The sequence below is a fragment of the Peromyscus eremicus genome, chromosome 8a, assembly GCF_949786415.1.
Source record: "Peromyscus eremicus chromosome 8a, PerEre_H2_v1, whole genome shotgun sequence".
NCBI lineage: Eukaryota > Metazoa > Chordata > Mammalia > Rodentia > Cricetidae > Peromyscus > Peromyscus eremicus.
Window position 1 is genome coordinate 87,966,359 of NC_081423.1, and position 22,439 is coordinate 87,988,797.

The 22,439-nt window shown below is 41.0% G+C and overlaps 1 protein-coding gene across 2 annotated transcripts in view; it reads left to right on the forward strand.

Annotated features, from left to right (window-relative positions):
- Map3k3 (mitogen-activated protein kinase kinase kinase 3) overlaps window positions 1-22,439 on the forward strand; it is an 80,861-nt gene that overhangs the window by 44,126 nt on the left and 14,296 nt on the right. For both annotated transcript variants that reach the window (XM_059271961.1, XM_059271962.1), the window contains exon 6: window positions 2,170-2,290. In XM_059271961.1, the coding sequence (XP_059127944.1) occupies window positions 2,170-2,290 (121 nt within the window). The remainder of the gene's footprint in view (window positions 1-2,169; window positions 2,291-22,439) is intronic.

Below are 22,439 nucleotides of genomic sequence, written 5' to 3' on the forward strand. Positions count from 1 at the left end.
CCTGGTCTAAGGTCCTTGACCTCCAACTTGACTGCCTTTCCCATTAGAATGTGACTATTGTAAACCTTGGTGCTTTGAAGCCGCTGAGATCTGAGAGAGTGATTATAGTTGTGGAAGAAGGAGCAGATCGAGTTACCTTTCTGTGTGTGTGTGGTGTATGTGCACATGTATGTACAAATGCAGATAGGCTGGAGGAGGACATCAGGTATTCTGCTATCACACTCTACCTTATTTCCCTAAGTTAGTATCTCTTTGCTGAACCTGGAACTAGGCTAGTGGCCAGCAAGCTCCAGTGTCCCTCTTGTCTCCAGCACCCCATTCACTTCCCATATTGGGGTTACAGGAGCGCACAGTCGTGTCTGGCTCTTTCCATAGGTGCTGGAACCGAAACTCAGGCCCTCATTCTTGCAAAGGGAGCGCTCTTACTACTGACTGAGCTGCTCAACGCCCCTGAGTAGCTTTGGTTTGTTTTTGTTTTTTGTTTTTTAAACATAATTCTTTGGGAATTTCACATCATGTACCCCAATCCCACTCACCTCCCAGTCCCTCCATATCTTCCCCTAACCCCTGCAGCAGCATCCCCAAATGAATGCCCCCACCAAAAAAAAATCAATTAAAAACAAACAACAGCAACAAAACACCTTGCTCCTCAGTCTTTCTAACACCTCTTCATTCATCCTAGTGGCATTGGGTGCTGTGGTGTGTCACGCAATATACCCTTTTGTCCAGTTGGCCCCATCCACAAAATGTTTATTGCAACGAGTCATTGGTCTGCTTCAAAGGCCTCTAGCACACCATTATCACTGGACCCTCTCCTAAGCTCCTCAGATATCCTGCTGTTGCCCCAAGTCATGGGGATCCTGCCGCTGTCGTTCTGCAGGACCAGTCCCTTCACATACTCCAGCCCGTCATAGATGGGGTAGATGTTAGGATGGACCAACCCAAGGTCCAGGATATGGGTCTGGGTGGTAGCTGAGCTGCTCTGTCCTGGCCACTGGGACCGTACCCCTCAGGAGAGGGGCAGAGCCAGCTCTCTTAAGCCCATCCCATTGGAGCCAGCTCTCCTGCTGTAGAGTCCAGCAAGGGGCACGGCCAGCTATCCCAGGGCCAGTAAGGGATGGGGCCAGCTCAGCACAGCCCTTGGATTTCAACACACGTAGTTCCTATGACCCCCTGTGGCAACATGGGCCATAGACATCATCACAGACTCCAGCTGTAGCAGGAACACAGACACAGACATGGCCCTCAGCAGCAGCTCTGGCTTGAGTGTCACCATGGCTCCACCATCAGTACAGGCCACCCAGATCAGTATGGCCCTAGTGGCAGCAAGGCCCTGGGACACCCATGGTCCCCTGAGTGGCTTTGTAAAGTACGTATTTAATCTGGCATAGTAGTACATATTTATAATCTCAGCACTCAGGCACCTGAGACAGGGAGATCACAAGTTCAAGGCCAGTTAGGCCACCAATAAGGCCTTGTCAAAAAAAAGGGAAAAAATTAAAATACATATTTAGTAGCCAGAATTTTGTAGGGTACAGAAATACCATCACTGTACCTTCACAGTAGATGACTTTGTTGCTGAAATAGTTTTCTGCTGTTCTTTCTATGCTCGCTAGATAATTTTTTTAAGATTTATTTTTATTTTGTGTGTGAGTGTTTTACCTGTATATATGTATTGCACATGTGTGCTGGTCCCTGAGGGGGCCAGAGAGGGTGTTGGGGCCTCAGGAACTGGAGTTAGATAGTTTTGAGCTGCCATGTAAGTACTGGGAGCTGAACCTGGGTCCTCTGTAAAAGTAGCAAGTGCTCTTTAACTGCGGAGCCACCTCTTCAGCCTCTTGATAAATAAATATATGAGAGGGTATTTCCAGCTCTTTATTGTTTGGCAGATTATTACACAGATGGTGTTACTCTATCTGTTACTGTATCTGGGTCATTACCCATTGAATTGGGGCACAGAGTTCAGTACATCTATATCACTGAAGCTGTAGAAGTACATCAAGGAAATAGTGATTTGCCGAGACAGGTTGAGGATTGGGATTTGGTGAAAAGCCTGGCAGTCTATATATTAAAAGGTGCCTGAAGAGTGTGAGAAGTCCTAAGGAAAGACAAAGATCCTTCACAGACTTGATTAAAGATCTAGCTCACACTTTTCCTCCTCTCTTACAGACCAGTTCCTCTCCCCACTCTGGAGTGTCCAAGCAGGTTCGAATCAAGCCTTCCCAGTCCGCAGGGGATATAAACACCATCTACCAAGCTCCTGAGCCCAGAAGCAGGCACCTTTCTGTCAGTGAGTATTTCACTTTTTTCTTCCCTGTCCTAATATATTTGATGTGCTCAAATTTAAAATATTCAACTATTAAACAATCATCAAATATTCATTGACTATCACTATGCAAAGTAGTACACTATGCTTTTATTTGGGGAAGAGAGGACATGAAATGACTGGTCTCATACCCTGACCCTTGAGGACCTTAGAATATAATGATATGATGGCATGATTAAATTTCTTTTAAACATCCGTGAGAAAGTGATCTCCTCAGACGTCTGTTTGAAGACTTACAGAGGACCTGTCAAATTAGGAGTCAGGTCTACATTTCAGTTTTGTACATAGACTTCTTTTTTATTCCTGAGAAATCCTGTGCTTCATAGAAGATGCCAGCCAGTGAAACTCTTGGGAAGTCAACTGAGTTATCTGAAAGCTCAGAGCATTAACATAGTATCTACAGTTGAGTAGCAAAGAAGTTATGTAGTTGCTACTAGGCCTCCCCAGGAAAGAATTCTAAATCAGGTTGTGCATTATATAACAATGTTTCTCCAGATGCTTTTCAGGGTCTGTCTTAGTTAGGGTTACTATTGCTGTGATGAAATACCATGACCAAAAGTTGAGGAGGAAAAGGTTGATTTTGTTTACTTCTTCATGTCACAGTTCATCATTGAAGGCAGTCAGGGCAGGAATTCAAAAAGGCAGGAACCTGGAGGCAGGCACGATTAAGACTTCATAGAGGAGTGCTGCTTTCTTATATTATTCAGGACCACCAGCCCAGGGGTAGCACCACCCATAATGGGCTGGGCCCTCCTGTATCACTGATTAAGTAAATGCCCTACAGGCTTACCTATAGCTCTGTCTTTTTTTTTTTTTTTTTTTAGTTTAATGTGCATTGGTGTTTTGCCCGAATGTATATCTGTGTAAGGGTGTCAGAAACCCTGGAACAGGAGTTACAGCCAATCGTGAACCGCCATGTGGGTGCTGGGAATTGAACCTGGGTCCTCTGGAAGAGCAGCCAATGCTCTTAACCACTGAGCCATCTCTCCAGCCCCTTACAGCCCTGTCTTTTTTTTTTTTTTTTTTTAATATTTATTATGTATACCATGTTCTGCCTGCATGTGTCCTTGCAGGCCAGAAGAGGGCACCAGATCTCATTACAGGTGGTTGTGAGCCACATGTGGTTGCTGGGAATTGAACTCAGGACCTCTGGAAGAGCAATCAGTGCTCTTAACCTCTGAGCCATCTCTCCAGCCCCAGCCCTGTCTTAATGGAAGCATTTTTTCCAGTTGAGGTTTCCTCAGATGACTCTAGCTTGTGTCAAGTTAACATAAAAATACCCAGCACAAGGTTTGAAGAGAAAGCCCCATTTCTTGAATTGTGGGATTTTTATCAAGATAGAAATCTGGGGGCCAGAGAGATGGCTCATTGGTTTAGAGGAGGGACTACTCTTCCAGAGGACCAGAGTTCAGTTCCTGGCACCCATGTCAAGTGGCTCAAAACTGCCTGTCACTCCATCTCCAGGAGATCCAGTTCTCTTTTTAGACCTTGGTAGTCATCTGCACTCACATGCTCATACCCATATATATCTGTATGTATGTATGTATGTATGTATGTGTGTATGTATACATATACATATATGTGTGCATGTATATACACACATACATGTGTATATGTATATTATATATAATTAAAAGTAAATATTTTTTTAAAAGCTAAAAGTAACCTGACTTTATCAAACATTTGTATGAGCCTACTACCCTAATGATCTGAGACACCTGCTGCCACTAGGAAGCCAAGTTTTCCCTTTCCACAAGAGCAGAATTCGATCAAACTTAGCTGCTCTCTAAAGATCCTGAGCTGAGTCTGGGGAGGTATGAACCTTGTTTCTGCTGCTGAACCTCTCTGTGGGTGATGTTCTTCCTGAGAGAGTAGCTTTTTAAGCTGGTTTTTTTTTTTTTTTTTTTTTTTTTTGGTTTTTCAAGACAGGGTTTCTCTGTGTAGTTTTGGTGCCTGTCCTGGATCTCACTCTGTAGTCGAGGCTAGCCTCGAACTCACAGAGATCCGCCTGCCTCTGCCTCCTGAGTGCTGGGATTAAAGGCGTGCACCACCACCGCTGCCCGGCTCTAAGCTGAATGTTTGAATGAAAGTGAATTTGAGATTTTTAAATAATGGACATAAGCTAGTTGAAGAGAAAGAGACCCAGCAAAAATCGTGTGTAGAGTGTCCTAAAAATCTAATTCCTGAAACCTAAGAAATTTTCCCCATGGCTTTTTCTTAATTTGTTATGTGTAAGTTCCTGCATGTATGTGCATCATGTGCATGCCTAGTGTCCTCAGAGGCCATAAGGGGCACTAGATCTCCTGGAAATATTACAGACAGTTGTAAGAGCAGCAAGTCCTCTTAACTACTGAACCATCTCTCCAGCTCTTCAACTTGGTTTCTTTTTTTCTTCTTTTTTTTCCAGAGCTGAGGACCGAACCCAGGGCCTTGCGCTTGCTAGGCAAGTGCTCTAGCACTGAGCTAAATCCCCAACCTCTCAACTTGGTTTCTTTACCAGAGACTTTTAAGACAGAGTCTCACTCTCGCCTGGGCTTCTCTAAACCTAGTATGTGGCTCTGCTTGCCCTGGAACTTACAGTCCTTGCCTTTGCCCCTCAGTGCTGGGGTTACAGGCATGAGCCACCACATCCAACATTTTCAAAATTTTAGTGAAGCTCAAAAATACAATTTGTTAATTAAAGACTTTTAGGGGAGTTAATAATATTAAGACATTAGTTATTGGATGTATTTAGAAACTATAGAGAATAGACATTTTTTTCAAGAAAATATGTACCTTTTATAAACATAGCCCTTGTACTAGGATATTAAAAGAAAGCTCCCAATGTGGGTATGATAGTGTGCCTATGAACTCAGCACTTAGGAGGCAGAAGCAAAAGGAATGCCCAAAGTGTAAAGCCAGCTTGCTCTGTCTGTGTAGTGAGTTACAGACCAGCCAAAGCCACATAGTCTCAAAACAAATAGCTGGGTATGGTGATGCACACCTTTAACCCCAGCACTCAGGAGCAGGAACAGGCAGAGCCCTGTGAGTTTGAGGCTAGCCTCATCTACATAGAATTCCAGGCCAGGCAGGGCTACATGTGAGACCCTGCCTCAAAATAAGTAAACAAAAGCCATATACACCAACAAGAAATAAGAAAGCCTCCATAATTCCACAGCAAGAATAACTTTTAATTATAATTTAGTAAAATTAGAAACCATAGAAGACTGGGCATCATGACACATGCAGACGACTTGGAACCCTGTCTGAAAAAGGAAAACAAAGCAAAAACCAATTTGAGAATGATAGCACCATCCTGTAATAACAGCACATGGATGACTGAGGTGGGAAGATCAAGAGTTCAGGGTCATCTTCAGCTATATTAGATGTTTGAAGCCAGCCCAGACCTTTGAGACCCTGTCAAAACAATCCAGAATATAGTCATAAGGAAACAATACCGTTTCAAATCCCATGTGTGTTTTGATACAAAACGTTTGGTTTGTTTGTGGTATATGGACTTTTGTGTGTATGTGTTTTGTTTTTTGTTTGTTAGTTTGGTTGTTGTTATTTTTTGGTTTTTGTTTTTTAGCAGTGCTGTGGTTTGAACGTGGCCCAAACCTTGTGCCATCTAGGCAAATGTTCTGCACACAGAGCCATATATAACCTCCAGCCACAAAATAGGTCATTACTGTATAACATTTTCTCAGTAATACACTCTGAAGAGAATTAAGAAATATGTGGATTTAAGTGGTAATTTAGTTCAGATTACTTTTCTTTTTCTTTTTTGTTTTGTTTTGTTTTTTGAGACAGGGTTTCTCTGTGTAGCCCTGACTGTCCTAGAACTCCCTCTGTAGGCCAGAGATTCCCCCTGCTTCTGCCTCCTCCACCCTGGGACTAAAGGCGTGCACCACCATGCCTGTCTTAAATTTCAGTTTTTAAATTATAACAATATGTAGTGGTATTTGCTCCGCCCATGACCTTGGGCTATAGGGCCTAGATGAGGTGGTGCAAGTACCACCACATTTCCCCTTTTTGTCTAAATAAGAAGATTCTAATCTTTATTTATTTATTTATTTATTTATTTAAAGATTTATTTATTTATTATGTATACAGCATGTATGACCAGAAGAGGGCACCAGACCTTATTACAGATGGTTGTGAGCCACCATGTGGTTGCTGGGAATTGAACTCAGGACCTCTGGAAGAGCAGTCAGTGCTCTTAACCTCTAAGCCATTTCTCCAGCCCGAAGATTCTAATCTTAATGCAAACTATATACAATAAGAATGATTATCAAGTATTGTCCAGAAAAAACAAAGGGTAATAATGTAAATAAAAATGGAACTACAACCAACAAGAATAACATCAAACAAGAAAGGCATGCTGAATGTCCAGAAATGTCCAGAACATGGGTAAATGGCAAATTACCAAGATTACTCCAATAGCTGTCCTGTCTTGAAGATTCTAACTCCAGTGCTAATATGTTCTAGCTAAGATATGATTGTAACTGTAACTATCTAGTCTTCAATTCCATCAAAGACCTGAGAAGGAACATAATAATACCTGAGAAAACGGAAAATACAAGCAAGCAGTTTCCAAAATTCTTGTGAGAATAGACAGAGACAGCTGGCAGCCTAGACAGTCACCTAAAGTTTCTCAGCACCATTGGGGCATCCAAGTTGGCTACAGGCCTAGAATATCTGACTGGTTTCAGAAGCAGGAATTTTGAAAGACCATCTTACCCTGTCTTGGTAAAGTTCAGTTTCCTTATGTCCTGCTCATCCTGAGTTGGTAGAACAAGGGACTCTTAATCCCAGGGTCATGAATTCGTGCCCCATGTTGGGCGTCATTTATTATGATCAATCCATGTGAGTCTATTAAATGGGTACAGAATTTATTAAGATATAAGTTGAAGAAATACACTCACGAATACAGAATAAAGTAGCCAGCTGAAGTTGTTCTCTGATCTGACCAGGAGTGAATCTAACTTGCAGGCAGGAGCAGGGAGAAGGGGCATGTGACCATTCTCCAACTCCTTTGGGCCATATAGCCCAAGGTCATGGGTGGAGCAAATACCACTACAACAGTACTTTAAGTAGAAATCTAATACAGCTTTCAATGTATTTATAAAGACATTTCATAAAAAAATAAATAAATAAAAGCAACACTTAAACACAAACCAAGTTATTAGAGAAGAAACTGGATGTTGGAGTGTATACTTGTAAACCTAGCATTTTAGGGGCTAGGTATTAGGAGTTCAATACCAGCCTGTGCTACAAAAGACCTTTCCCTCAAAAAAAAAATTTGCTGGAGAAAGTAGTAAGGCAGGCAGACATGGAAAATGTTCAAGATAGAAAGTGCAAGATAAAAAAAATGAAGACTGAAAAATAACTGTAAAGATGATGGATATTTGAAAAAAATATATAGCAATAACAAAGTTATGATTTAACAAATTTTAGACTGTGGATGAATAAATCCTCACAGAATTAACAGAATTCCAAATCTGAATAAGAGTAAACAGACCTCTGAGGATTGGAGATTTTTGCATTGTCAGGACTGAAATGGTGCTTACACTGCCCAAAGTGATCCCACCTTCAGGCATGGTGGCGTGTGCCAGCCACTCACCAAGGTTGAAACAGGAAAATTGTGAGTTTGAAGCCAACTTGGGCAGAGTTGGCAACATAGGAATACCTATTTCTCCTGTTCTTTCATATAGAACAACAAAGTTAATGAATGGTGGGTGGGTTTCAGATGTATCAGTCCATTATAATGAGAAAAAGTAGAGAAGCAGAGGTAAAAACTCTCCCAAAGTCCTTGTAGAAATAGAAGAGGAAGGATGGGCAGCCTCATTCTTTGTAACTGATGAAGATTGACATAGAGCAGGAATTGGGTTTTCTGCCCCTAAGCACAAACTTGTGATTCCTGGGTGGAGGCAAGGGCTAACTGCTGGGCCATTGAGGTCGTTTTCCGTGTTGTAGGAAACCATATGTGGAAATCATTTCCTTGACTAGACATGTTAAATGATAGGATTTTTGTATAGTTTCTGTTTATCTGGAAAATGGACACCCATATCTCAACATACCTAGGTCCTGGCTTCTTTTATTCAGTGAGCACTGTGTTGGCCTGGAATGAATGGAACAATGGAGTCTATGGAAAGTCAAGGGTCGTAGGAACACAGATTCTGCTTAGAAGAGAAACAGCAATGGGAAAGTCAGAACTGATGCACAAAGGAAGGTTAAGACTAGCATTCTAGGCATAGGAAAGAGCACCTGTTGGCATCATCACAAAAGAACATGGGGACTGGAGAGATGGCTTAGCAGTTAAGAGCACTGGCTGCTATTCCAGAGGTCCTGAGTTCAATTCCCAGCAACCACATGGCATCTCACAACCATCTATAATGGGGTCTGATGCCCTTCTGGCATTCAGGCATACACACAGATAGAACACTCATACATAAATTACATAAATAAAAAACAAAAAAACAAAAGAACGTGGTGGGCTCCAAAAAAATACTGTGTGTGTTTGAGATACTATAGATAAGGTGTGAAAGAAGTGGAACCAGGAAAGGGGGAACTTGGGTTTTAAAAAAATAAAATCAAGGGCTGGAAGATGGCTCAGTGGTAAGAGCACTGGCTGTTCTTCCAGAGGACCCAGGTTCAATTCCCAGCCCCCACATGGCAACATACACCTGTCTATTACTCCATTTCCAGGGGATATGACACTCTCATACAGACATACATGCAGGCAAAATACTAATGAACATAAAGTAAAGTAAAAAATAAAAAGCCAGGCAGTGGTGTCACATGCCTTTAATCTCAGCACTTGGGAGACAAAAGCGGGTGGATCTCTGTGAGTTCAAGGCCAGCTTGGTCTACAGAGCGAGTTCCAGAGCTACACAGAGAAACTCTGTCTTGAAAAAAAAAAGTCTCATACAGCCCAAGTTGCTCTTACATTTGTGAGAACTAGCCTTGAGCAATTGATCCTCCTGTCTGTACCTCCCACGTCCTGGGATTATAAGCATACACTACCATATCCAGCTCCTTCCATGCCTGACCTAATGGGAATTAATGTCTACTAAAGTAACGTGGAAAGTGCATTCTGTGGAGGAGGTGGACTCTCAAGATTCTGGAGGCTTCCATAGGCAAGGTTGAAAGGATGAGCTTTGGAGAGAATGTTGTCTTTCAGGTTTAGGTAGGCCAATATATTTAGAAGAGGCATGGAGAAGACCAAGAAGGTATCCCAAGGCTACTTTTTAAGAACCCTTGACTATACCTAGAATTTTTTTTTTTTTTTTGAGGCAGGGAGGTAGTTGGTGGGAAGTCACAGAAAATACTTGCGCCTTGTATTTATCTCCATTAAAATGCTAATAATCATATTATGTTTCCCACCAAATTCTTACCTTTGTTCATTCATTACCAAAAAAAAAAAAAATCCATTATGGGCCAGAAACTTGGATACTGAAAAAGACACAGGCTTTTTGCTGTGGACCTTGTAGACCATGAAAAAAATGTTTGTCATAATGTGATCAGTATGTAGTTACAAACTGTGGCTGGAAGATTGTATGGTGTTGCATGAATGTGTAAATGAGGAGTAGGACCTAATCTTGGGATCAGGAAACCTTAGGCTACCACCTAACGTACATATGGAAGCTATGCAAAGATTTGAGGGTAAGGGCTTTGGACAGGAGATGTTATGTTTGTTGAGACCTAAGGGCTAGAGAGAAGGTGGACTGTTGGAGAAAGAGAAGAACTGATGTCTGGAATGCTAAGAACCAGGAGCAAGGAGAGCAGGCTTCGGCTAGAGAGGAGTAAGAGCCCAATGGACAGTAATGACGATTTGTTTTAATCTTTGTTGAAAGCAGTGAAAAGTCATTAGGTTTTTAAGTAATGATGAAAGGTAGGGTGATGTATTCAGATTTGCATTGTCAAAGACTATTCTGGCTCTGTGTGAAGGACAGACTGGAAAGGCAAGATTGGATCCAGGGAATCCTATATTCCAGTGTGGTGGTCTAGGTGAAAGAAGACAGATGTTTGGATTAGTCTCGGAGCCCTGGTAGAGAAAGGGAACAGGTGGCTCTGAGACGTCTAGAGATAACACTGATAGAACATGGCATTTCAGTGGTTTTCACTATGGGGAGCCAGGGCCGTTCTTAAGATTCTTTTATGGCTTCTATGAGGGCAAGACTATTTTTATAATCATCCTATCACAAGCATACAGTGGTTTTCCAGGGCTTATGCATGTGAGGTAGTGGGGTGTGTGTGTGTGTGTGTGTGTGTGTGTGTGTGTGTGTGAGAGAGAGAGAGAGAGAGAGAGAGAGAGAGAGAGAGAGAGAGAGAGAACAGACAGACAGACACACAGTCTCATGTGTCCCGGACTAGCCTCAAACTCATTATATGTAACTAAGTAACTAAGGATGATCTTAAACTTTCGATCCTTCTACCTTCGCCTCCCTAGTGCTGGGATTACAGGCATGCACCACCATGCCTGGTTTATTTGGAGCTGGGACTAGAACCCAGGGCTTTATGCATGTTAGGCAATTACTCTGCCAACTGAACTTCATCTCCATTGTCATATCTGGAAAACCTGAGCTTGGCTGCAGAGATGGTTCTGCAGTTAAGAGCTTGGGCTGCTCTTCAGAGAACCTTGGTTCAATTCCCAGCACCCACATGGTGGCTCACAACTACATATAACTCTAGTCCCAGGGGGATCTGCCCTTTTCTGGTCTCTGTGGGCACTACATGCACAGACATACATTCAAGCAAACACTCATATACATTAAAAAAAAAAAAAGAGCCTCTAAAACAAAAGAATTTTTAGAACAGGAGTAGGGGGACCTAGAGAGATGGGTCAGTGGTTAAGAGAACTTATTGCCCTAGCAGAGGGACTGCATTATGACTCACAACCATCCATAAACTCCAGTTCGAAAGGATCTGACCCCCGCTTCTGGTATCCACAGACACCAGGTATGCACGTGATACATGCATACAGACATCAATGCAGAAAACACTCATACATATAAAATAAAAATTTAAAAAGAAAATATAAGAGCTTTAATTTCTAATATTGTTACTATTAATTTGACATTCAGGAAACAATATACCCAGTGTGGTTCTATGACTACTAAATACTTTGAATTGAAGGACATTGGAAGGGTCTCAGGATCAGTGTGTTTCAGACTTCTTTTGTCCTGTGTCCTCCACTCTCTGCCCCAATGCAGGCCATAGAATAAAATTCTCTTTTCTTCTATGGGTCCTACTTTGTTTGAGAGTAGGTCTGAAGACCCTCATCCTAGAATGGGTGCTACCCTCTGTCTATGAGGGAAGACGCCATATAGTGAGGCCAAGAAGAATCGCCTCTCAAATCTGTTACATTAGGTATACCTTTTTTGCCTAATCACATTTATCACATTGAAGTATAAAAATGGAGTTGTCCCTGGATCTTTCAGTCTTTATGCTGAAGGCTCTTGTGTCACGTAAAGCAGTAAATGAAACTCGATTTTCTCTAGTTAGCCTGTTTTTGTTGTTGTTTTGAGTGTATGCTGTACCCCTTTGAGGGGTAGGCAAAGATGGCATATTGTTTCTTCCCTGCAGTTTAACCTACATATATAAAACTCTTAAACATCCTCAGTTTTAAAATGCTAAAGGAGTTCTAATACCAAAAGGCTAAAGTTGCTATGGCTTGGATTGAATTTTCAGGTGGTGAGGGTAAGAGCTAAATTATTGGATTGTAGAGCTAAGAAAATATCTTTCATTAAGGCAGTTACTAGAAGAGAATCTGGTTTTGTGTTCTGGAAAGAGACAGACCTAATGTTTTGCCATGTTGAATTTTAAATGTGTTGAGATGGTGGAACAGACATACCAAATGGGCAGTTAGATACATGGGTCTTGAAGCTGGAGATAGAGCTCAGTTGGTAAGTGCATGCCTCATAACCGTGAAGCACTGCAAAAATACACGAGTCTGTAGCTCAGAGAGGAGACAGTCAGAGCTAGAAGGAACATAAAGAGTGGGGGTGTTGAAGCCATGGGTCCAGAGGAGAGTGCGAATGCAGAGACTGTAGACAGCTTTAGGAGTCCGACCCTTATTAGACAGATAAAGAAAGAGGGAACAGCCTGCCAAAGGACACCAGAAAGAAGTGACTGGAAAAGTCAAAAGGAGTTAGAGTATGAGGAAGAGAGCTGAAAGTCTCTTCAGCCAGATTGCAAAGGACAAGAGGGTAAGAGGTACAGTTGTCATTTTTGTCCACAAATCTAGGTGCCTACTGTAAGCAGTCCAGTGTAAAGCTTTCTAGATGGAAAGGGAAATGGGAAGAGACAGAGTCAAAAGCATGAAGGACTAAGACAATCCTAGTTGTAGAAGTGGTGGGGTCAAAGGAGAAGTTGAAGTTAGTAAGCTTTAGCAATTCAGCCTCCTGCCTGGCTCTTCTCCCTCAGTCACAGACCTGTCAGGAGTTGGAAAACTGCACCATGAAGGGACTTCAGCTCCTACCACAACGTTTGTATAGATGGAAATTACAAGGGACCCCAGTCCAATTGTAGAAATCTTTACTTGAAATTCTTCCTCACACTGAGTTGAAAGTCTACCTTTCCTCAGTTTACCAATTTATCCTCGTAAAGCTACCTTCAGCCTCTCAGATAAAACAGATTTTATATGACAGTTCTTGAAATACTTGAAATAGCTACTATGTTAACCTTTGTTATTTTTCCATCATAATAAACATACTTCAGATTCCATCATTTTCAAGCCAGTTAATGTGTTAAACTAGTTCATGCTAAAAACAACAACAAAAAACCCAGGGTATAGTGACTCATGCCTATATATTCCCAGCATTCAGGACATTGAGGTAGGATTGTCATTAGTTCTAGTCAAAAGCTACAGTGTGAGACCCTGTCTCAAAAACAACAACAAAATTCCTTGGTAATGAATTTACCCCCAAAGAATTAATAGCCTTGTAGAGATCACCAGAGAGACAAGTGGAATCTTTGCCTATGAAAACATCTACCACCTTTGAGTCTGAACTCAAGCACCATTCTTCCATAATCTGCTGGGTAGTGTCTTGAAACTATGTAGCCAAGCCTCAGCTAATGTATTTATAGAAAGTACATTCTAATTCCTCTGTCCCAGTGTATCTCAAGTGCCTTTGCCTCTGTTACACCAGCTTTTTTGCCCCCCCAATACAGGGGTTGAACCCAAGCATACTAACCAAGTGCTCTACCTGAGCTACACCATCTTTCTGGTGTTTCCACTTTCATCCTATGGTGAGTAGGCCAGACTGCAGCCCTGAAGATGAGTAAAGGCAATCAATCTTCCTCAGGTGTTTGGTGAAAGCTAATGGCTTAAGGGAGAGGGGAAAATATACATATATGGTCAGAATATCTTTAGTGATCTCAGCAAGTAATAAAGAGAGGAATACGCTGAAAAGGAGTAGGAAAGTAAATAGACAATAGATGAGTGGGCTTCAGTAGGGGTTCTTCATGGAGTTTAGGACTATAATGCTGTGAAAAGGAGAGAAGCCCATACCTCCAAGAACAAGATGAATTCAGATGATGGGGAAAAGGGGGGAAAGCTGAAATCTTTTATTATAGCAGTAGCTGGTAGTAGAAAGTCAAAACACCATGCATAGTATAAACTTCTAATCCTGGGACAAGTTTGAAGGGATATAAACTATGATAGTAGAGGTAGTTGATGGTAATTCACATTGAGAAAATAAAACGGTCACCTTCCTTCATTCCAGAGGTTCTTTTCTCCTCACAGTAAATTCTCCTGCAATGCTAGGTAAGATTATAAAGTGTGTAGTGGTGGTAGCTACTTCAAGATTGAAACATAGGTTGTTGTCAATGTCTATGGGATTTAAAAAAAAAAGAAAAGAAAAGATTGAGAAGTATTTTTGCACAGCCTTGCCCCATGTGAGCAGGTCAGGAAATGTTGCTTACAATTTTCTATGAAGAAGAAAAAAGATTTGATTACTCTCCTATCTCATCTGTCTCCTAAGAGAGAAAAGGATTTAGAAATATCTCTTTGTACTTACAGTGACCTGCACATTAACACTGACCCAAAGCCCTAGAACTCCCTGTGGAGGCAACTTCCTGACTGCATCAGCTTCCTGATGAGAGTTCTCTGAGACGAGTAAGAGGTTGCATTTTAGCCTTAAGTCAGAGTACAAGCAAAAGAATCATCCATACTCTGGGCTGACAGTTTATTTCTGCTTGGCTTCTCTGGGTTAAAGAAGCTAGCAGAGTAACATAATGTGGGAAGAATTTTAACAGTTCATGCTTAAACCCTGGGCTTCTCTTTCCATTAGAATGCCTTCAGAGGAAGCTGCAGATGGACTCTTCTGTGATGCTGGCCTGGGCCCCTTGATGTGGCTAGAACAGCACAATCAGCTTGGAGTATCAGGAAAGGTTGTCCCATGGGAACCCTCCCCCGCTTTGCCCTCCCACCAGTGCCCTCTAAGACCTACAAATCAGTTGTGCTTTAATAGCAGAGCTTTGTGCCTTCTGGCTCACTCCTGGTCATTGCTAGTAATTATGTGACCAGCAAGTCTTGTTAAGTCAGCATCATCATGGCCTCAGTTCCTTTCCTCACTTGTTCTCAAGTGCTGATGTGCCCCTCATTGGCTCTCAATGTTTGAAATGAAGATAAAAACAAAACTGAAAATACCCTGGAACAGTTGTGCCACCTCCTGGTGTTTCCATTTGCTTCCTCTGATAGTCATTGGTCTGGGGAGACTTCCTTTTCCTGCTCCAGGCAGTGGGCCTATGCACAATAGCCCCTGGCATGTCGCCCATCAGATAAGGCTGGCTTTCTGTAGGCCACAGTGTGGATTGGAAAAAGTGAAAGTCTCTGGCTGGAAATAAAAGCCCAGAAAACCTTTGCTCTTTCCCCCAGGCCCTCCTGTGTCTGTAGCAGTGGCCTCAAGTGTGCTAGATTCATCCCAACTGCAAGAGCAAGGGAGAATTCAGTGAACTAGTAGGAGAGGGAATGATTTAGACCTGTGTCAGATATCATCAATAAGAAAGAATTTTTCTTTCTAACTAATCCCTTATAAGAGACATTTTTAAAATTTCTTCTAGATAAAATTATAGTATCTTATTTCAGAGCATCTTGGGTTAAAATGCTAGAAAAGAACTGTTCTAACTTGTTTCATGGAAAAGAGATTCAATGTAAAATTCTGGATTATGGAACCAGTGAGCGAGTTGAGAAAAACTGATTGCTAGGTTCAGACACATAGGAGAGAAGAGGCAGGGGTCATCTTAGCTGATTTCATTATTCTGTGAGTTCACAGCAAAATATCCCTAAATTTACACTCAGAGCAGCTTCAGTTTCTTAATAGGGCTTTAAATACCTGGATAGACTGTCTCCTGCAGGCTATTGAGGTCATTTCAGTACTATGGTTCAGCAGCTGGCTTACCTCAGAATTGTTAGCTTTCACTCTGTGAGTGAGATGTTGAGACAAGATTCTATGCCTATTTTCAGGACAATTTTATAGCTTTATGAATCATTCTTCTCATCTGAGAGTATGTCCTTGGGTTAATGCCTCCATGAATCAATTATAATCAATTGGAAGTGTTCTTGGCGGTAAATTCATCAGACTTCTTCAGCACAACTGACTTCATTCAGAAGAATGAGGAACTCAGTCTCTTAAAGAATACTGAGAATAATTTAAACTCCTTAGAAGCTGTCTTTCAAGCACCAGATGTGAGACTCCTGTCATCCTAGCACTCAGAAGATGGAGGCAGGAGGATGAGTTCAAGTCTAGCCTGGTGAACAGCCCTATCTCAAACAAACAAACAAACAAACAAACAAAAAACCCTGTTTTTCCCCAGGCACGGTAGTATATGTCATTTATCCTAGCATTCAAAAGGTAGAAGCAGGTGGATCTCTGTGAGTTCAAGGCTACCCTGGTCTTTCAGGCTAGCCAGAATTATATAGTGAAAACCTATCTCAAAACAAAACAACAAAAGCCTCACCATTTTTTGAGCACTAACCTATTGTACTTTTTTTTTTTTTTCAAATATTTTTCTTCCTTTTGTTGGTCCTTCTTGGTTTAGGAGGAAACTCCCTGGCTCAGAAATGTAGGTGGAAGTTTCTCTCCTACTTGCCTATTCCCAAATACCCGGCAGCTACTCCTTAAATAATTGACTCCGAGGGGTAATGTTGTTTATAAATGTTCAGCCAGTAGCTCAGGCTTGTTACTAACTAGTTCTTACACTTAAATTAACCCATAATTCTTACCTATGTTTAGCCACGTGGCTTGGTAGCTTTTCTCAAAACAGCATTCTCATCTTGTTTCCTCTGTGTCTGTCTGGCGACTCTTTGACTCCACCCTCCTTCCCAGCATTCTGTTTGGCTTTCCCACCTAACTGCCCAACTACTGGCCAATCAGTGTTTTATTAAACCACTTTAAGAGTGACAAGTCTTTACAGTGTCCAAGAGGATTATTCCACAGCATTTTTCTCCTTTTTGTCTAATTAAAAAGGAAAGTTTTAACTTTAACATTAGTAAGATTATATACAACAAAAAGTAAGAATTACAGTAACACTATCTAATCCATTTGCATTTGGTAAAATTAGAGAAAATGCTTAATTATCTATCTTGGTGAGTCTAAAGTTTTTTGGTGTTTTGTTGTTGTTGTTTATTTGTTTTGTTTTTTCGAGACAGGGCTTCTCTGTGTAGTTTTGGTGCCTGTCTTGGATCTCGCTCTGTAGACCAGGCTAGCCTTGAACTTACAGAGATCTGCCTGGCTTTGCCTCCCAAGTGCTGGGATTAAGGGCATGTGCCACCACCTTCAACAAGTCTAAAGTTTTTTATCTAATTTATATTTTATTATAACTAAAGAAAACTATAACTATCTAATCTTCAACTCCATCAAAGACTCCAGAAGGATGTAATGTTACCTAATGACAAGGATATCAAGCTGTCACCCAAAGTTCCTCTGCAGTGTTGGGGCATCCATCTTTGGCCTACAGGCCTAGCATATCTGACATCTGTGAAGCAGGATTTTTGAAGAACTGTCCCACCTTGTCTTGGCAAAGTTCTGCAGTCACTTTCTTTTCTGCCCTTCTTGTCCAGTTTGTACAGCATACTGTCAGGAGTCGAGACAAGGACACCTTCTTTGCCCACATGGCTAGCTTTTGCCATAAAGAAAACAAACTTCGATGCCCATCATCCTCTTTGAAGTAATTGGTGTTACCAGAAGCAGACATGTCTCATAAAAAGTCTAAGTTCAGGGCTGGAGAGATGGCTCAGAGGTTAAGAGCACTGGCTGCTCTTCCAGAGGTCCTGAGTTCAATTCCCAGCAACCACATGGTGGCTCACAACCATCTGTAATGAGATCTGGTGCCCTCTTCTGGACTGCAGTCATACATGCTGTATACATAATAAATAAATAAATCTTTAAAAAAAAAAGTCTAAGTTCTTAAAACATTTTAAATGCTGTATTCTGTAAGTCTTTGAAGTGTTTGAAGATTGCCTATATATCTGAAATATATCTCTGTATGACCTTGAAAACATACCTAACATGACCATAAGTTTGCTATTAATTATATATTACATTTTTGTTTTGTTTCGTTTTTATTTTTCAAGACAGGGTTTCTCTGTGTAGTTTTGCGCCTTTCCTGGAACTCTGTAGCTCAGGCTGGCCTCGAACTCACAGAGATCCACCTGCTTCTGCCTCCCGAGTACTGGGATTAAAAATGTGCACCACCACCGTCTGGCATATTACATTTTAAAATGAACTGCATAAACATAATACCCTAAACATGAGTAGAAATAATGTACAGTATACCTTAACTTAAAATTTGTATCAATAAACTAAAATCCATACTGATCTAAAATATGTAAGATTGATAGTTGTTTTTTAGATTAAAGTAGATTTAATAATCTACCTTTTCCCCCATCATTTCTGTATCATATCCCCCTTTCTTCTTTTAGAAAGAGATTTACTATGACCGATAACAATTTGTAACCAAACCCCCTAAACAAAGACAAATATCCATAGTCCATTTTTGGGGAATGTGGGCATAGTTTTCTAGGCTAGTTCCTGCTGATTGGGGACACTGTTAATCTTATGGGGACCCTGAGAAAATTTAAGATTATGATCAAGTCTTGACTGGAGTAGTCTATGGGGCTGGATCATCTCAGCCAGCAGCCTTGAAGCCTTTCTGGATGCAGAACTAAGAGGAAACTGCAACAGAGGTGCTCCGAAATGTTGGATCATTTGGACCATCCATTCCCATCAGAGATTTTTCAGGGGGTCTTTCTCAATCAAATCTGATTTTTCTTAACCCAGAATGAATCCAGAGCCTCTCATTTTGTATGGAAATAAAAGTAGAATCTCTTTCCCAAAGTAAGATATATTTTATTTGTTTGTTTGTTTTTGTTTTTTGAGACAGGGTTTCTCCATGTAGTTTTGGTGCCTGTCCTGTATCTCTCTGTGTAAACCAGGCTGGCCTTGAACTCACAGAGATCCACCTGGCTTTGCCTCCTGAGTGCTGGGATTAAAGGACATATCTTTTGACTTAAATTTTGAAGTCAAGATATTTTTTAAATATATAGATTGATTTAATCTAGCAGCATTTATAATCAGAGTTTCTTAGCAACTCTTGCTCCTTCCTCGGCAATCAAAAAATTCAAAGACAACAAAATAACATACAATATTCAGACTCTCTGTGTATATTCCATCTTTACGTGGATTATATTTTTTTTTTATTACTCTATTTCTTTTTTTTTTTTTTTTTTTTTGGTTTTTTGAGACAGGGTTTCTCTATGTAGCTTTGTGCCTCTCCTGGAACTCAATTTGTAGCCCAGGCTGGCCTCGAACTCACAGAGATCTGCCTGGCTCTGCCTCCTGAGTGCTGGGATTAAAGGCGTGCGCCACCACCGCCCGGCCTCTATTTCTTTTTTAAGGATTTTGTCTACCCTTTTTCTTTTTTCTCTCCCAAGCCTATGTATATTTTTAAACATATATTTTGTTTATGTCCAATATATTCTCTTAGGGTGTAACCCATTTAGAGGTTTTGTTTTTGTTTTTTGTTTGTTTTGTTTTGTTTTTGAATCTGTCTTTACTGCGTATCTCTATCTTTTTCTGACCACATAAGTCTTTCAACCAACAAGCAGGCTATGCTAGGACCAAAGCAGTAGCTTTGGCGGCTGGCTCTGCTCCATTCCTTGGTTCCTTGAGAAGCTAGTCTCATGGTGGAGACATGTTTACTGCCAGCTCTGGAAGCCATATTTACTGCTCCAACTCTGGGAAGTTTTTGGGTCCATGCTGCCACCAAGTAAATGTGCCACCACTGCTCATAAACTCCATTTAAGTGTTCAACAGTGGGGCTTCTTAAAAGAGCCATCCATGTTGCCATCGTGAACCAGGAAGCTGCATCTTAAAGCTGGGCCTCTGAGTACTGCCAGCAAACAGAGCCCACCAAGAAAATGCTACTACCAAAAAGCCGTGCTTGACTCTGTTCTTTTGTGTCTAGAATCCTTTTTTTAAGCTTTTTCAGGCTTTATGTGGAAATTCTGGCTGAATGTTTGGGCGCCATATGTAATGTAGATAAGCATTATGGGTTAATTTAAGTGTAAGAGCTAGTTAGGAATAAGCCTGAGCTACTGGCTGAGCATATAAGTAATAATAAGCCTCAGAGTCAATTATTTAAGAAGTGGCTGCTGAGTATTTGAGAATAGGCAGGTAGGAGAGAAACTTCCGCCTACACAGGAAAGTTTTGTTGAGGCCCATTTGTTTATGTCCAATATATTCTCTTAGGGTGGTAAAAGTACCTCAGCCAGACTTTTCAGCATCCCTTGCAGTATAAGATGTACCTACCATCTGTCCAGGAGTGAGCTATATACAAAGTTAAAACAGTATGTATCCTAGATTTTCCTTCTGAAACTGGTTTCTTTCAGGAAAGAGGGAAGTTGGCATTGGGTGGTCACATCTTCCAGAGTAGAATGAATCAAGTTCTTCTCCACACCTCTAGCTACTAAACTTGTTCTCTTTCTTAGCCATTTCCATGGAACATCTTGCCTGCAGAGTTCTATCCCAGAAAACCTAGTTCAATAGTCCTGAACTAGACTGGAAAGTAGGTTAATGGGTGGTACTTTGCCATTTCTGGTATCTGGGGATTTCTGGGTTGTAGGGGAGAAGTAGAGGGTATAAGAGAGGTGAGGATTATTATGTTTCTGGCTTTCTTCATGACAGGTAAGTATGTTCCCCAATAGGAAAAGGGCTAAGGGAGCACATCTGAAGGCCAGAGGACAACTTGTTAGAGTCAGTTCTCTCTTTAGACCATGTAGGTCCTGAGAATTGAACTCATGTTGTGAGGCCTAGTGGCAAGTATCTTTACCTTCTGAGCTATCTCACTGGCCCCGTTAATATTTTCTTGAACCTTCTAAAGATTGCTTTTTTTCTGAAGTAACAATGTAAAAATACCTTGCAGAGTGCCTCAGAGTTACTCAAAGAATGTTTGCCAAAGTTCTTTTCCAAATTGTTGAAAATCAAATGATGCCATTACTGTGAATGCCCAACAAAAAGGAAACTTCTAATTAAGGGCAACATAGTGTTACTCATAATAGTCAAGAATTGTGAGAGTAAGTGGCAGTGAGAGAGACAGTCTCTTCACTGGCCAGAATGTCTTCACTGAGGCTAGTATTGCCTCAACCACCTGAGTGCTGGGATTATCGATAGGTACCACCATGCTAGCACAGAGTGTCTCCTTATCTTATACAGGCAGAGTAGGTACTGGTTGAAGGAACAGAGCCTCAGGGACATATGTCCAGGTATATCCAGTTAGCTTTTCCTGGACTCCAGCTTCAAAACGTTAGAGCCCAAAGCTCCAGAGGATTAAGCTGATAAACTAATGCACAGGACCTCTTGTTTATAGTTCTTTTCACAGTTTCAATCACCACCAGCAACTATTCAGAATTTAATGTTTGTTTTTTAGTTTAGTTTTTTGGTTGGGTGTTTTTTTGTTTGTTTGTTTGTTTTTGTTTTTGTTTTTGTTTTAGACAGGGTTTTTCTGTGTAGCTTTTAGAGCCTGTCCTGGAACTCACTGTGTAGCCCAGGCTGGCCTCGAACTCACAGAGATCTGCCTGCCTCTGCCTTCCGAGCACTAGGATTAAAGGCGTGTGCCACCACCACCTGGCTTGGGTTTTTTGTTTTTGTTTTTTTTTTTTAATTTAATTTTATTTTTTTAAGATGTATTATATTGGGGTTGGGGATTTAGCTCAGTGAGGCCCTTGGTTCGGTCCTCAGCTCTGAAAAAAAAAAAAAAGATGTATTATATTTAATTATATATATATGTGTGGATCTGTGTGTGGATATGTATATGTGTGTGCTAGTGTCAGCTGAGGCCAGAAGCATCATATTCCCTTGGTGTTGGGGTTACAGGCAATTGTGAGCTACCCAACATAGATGCTGGGAATCCAGCTCTGATCCTCTGCAAGAGCAGTGTGGACTCTTAATTCCTGAACCATCTCTCCAGGCCCAACAATAAGTTTTAAATTGTCCTTTACTCTAAGTATCATGATAAAATCTTATACCATTCTACCTGGAATATGAATCATGCCTTTGTCCAATGTATCCATGATATATTTGTAGCTGGGCCATTTGTCACTTAGTGGCTATCCCAATTATCAGATTATATTGCATTATTAGTGCTTGCATTCAAGTAACCCATTTTGGACCTAATGGCTCTAAAGAGTAGTGATGCTGGTAATGTTATTGCAGTATTTTGTTATAATTGTTCTATGTTATTAGTTTGAGTTTTTGTTTTTGTTTGTTTTTGCAATGTGTAGTGCTGAGGATCAAACCCAGGGCCTTCCATATGCTAGGCAAGTGTTCTTCCACTGAGCTACAGTCCTAGCCCTTGTGGGGTTTTGTTGTTAGTTTTTTTTGTTTGTTTGTTTTTTGATTTTGTTTTGTTTTGTTTTGTTTTTTTTTGTCTTTTTTTGTTTTTGAAGGGTCTTGGTATGTAGCTTATGCTAGTCTGGAGCTCAGTTTCCCTGCTCCTATCTCCTGAGTCCTGGGATTTTAGGAGTGCAACATCATGCCAAGCTAGTTATTGTTAATCTCTTACATAATTTATACGTAAACTTTTGTCATAGATATATATGCATTGGGTTTGATATTGTTTAGGGTTTCAG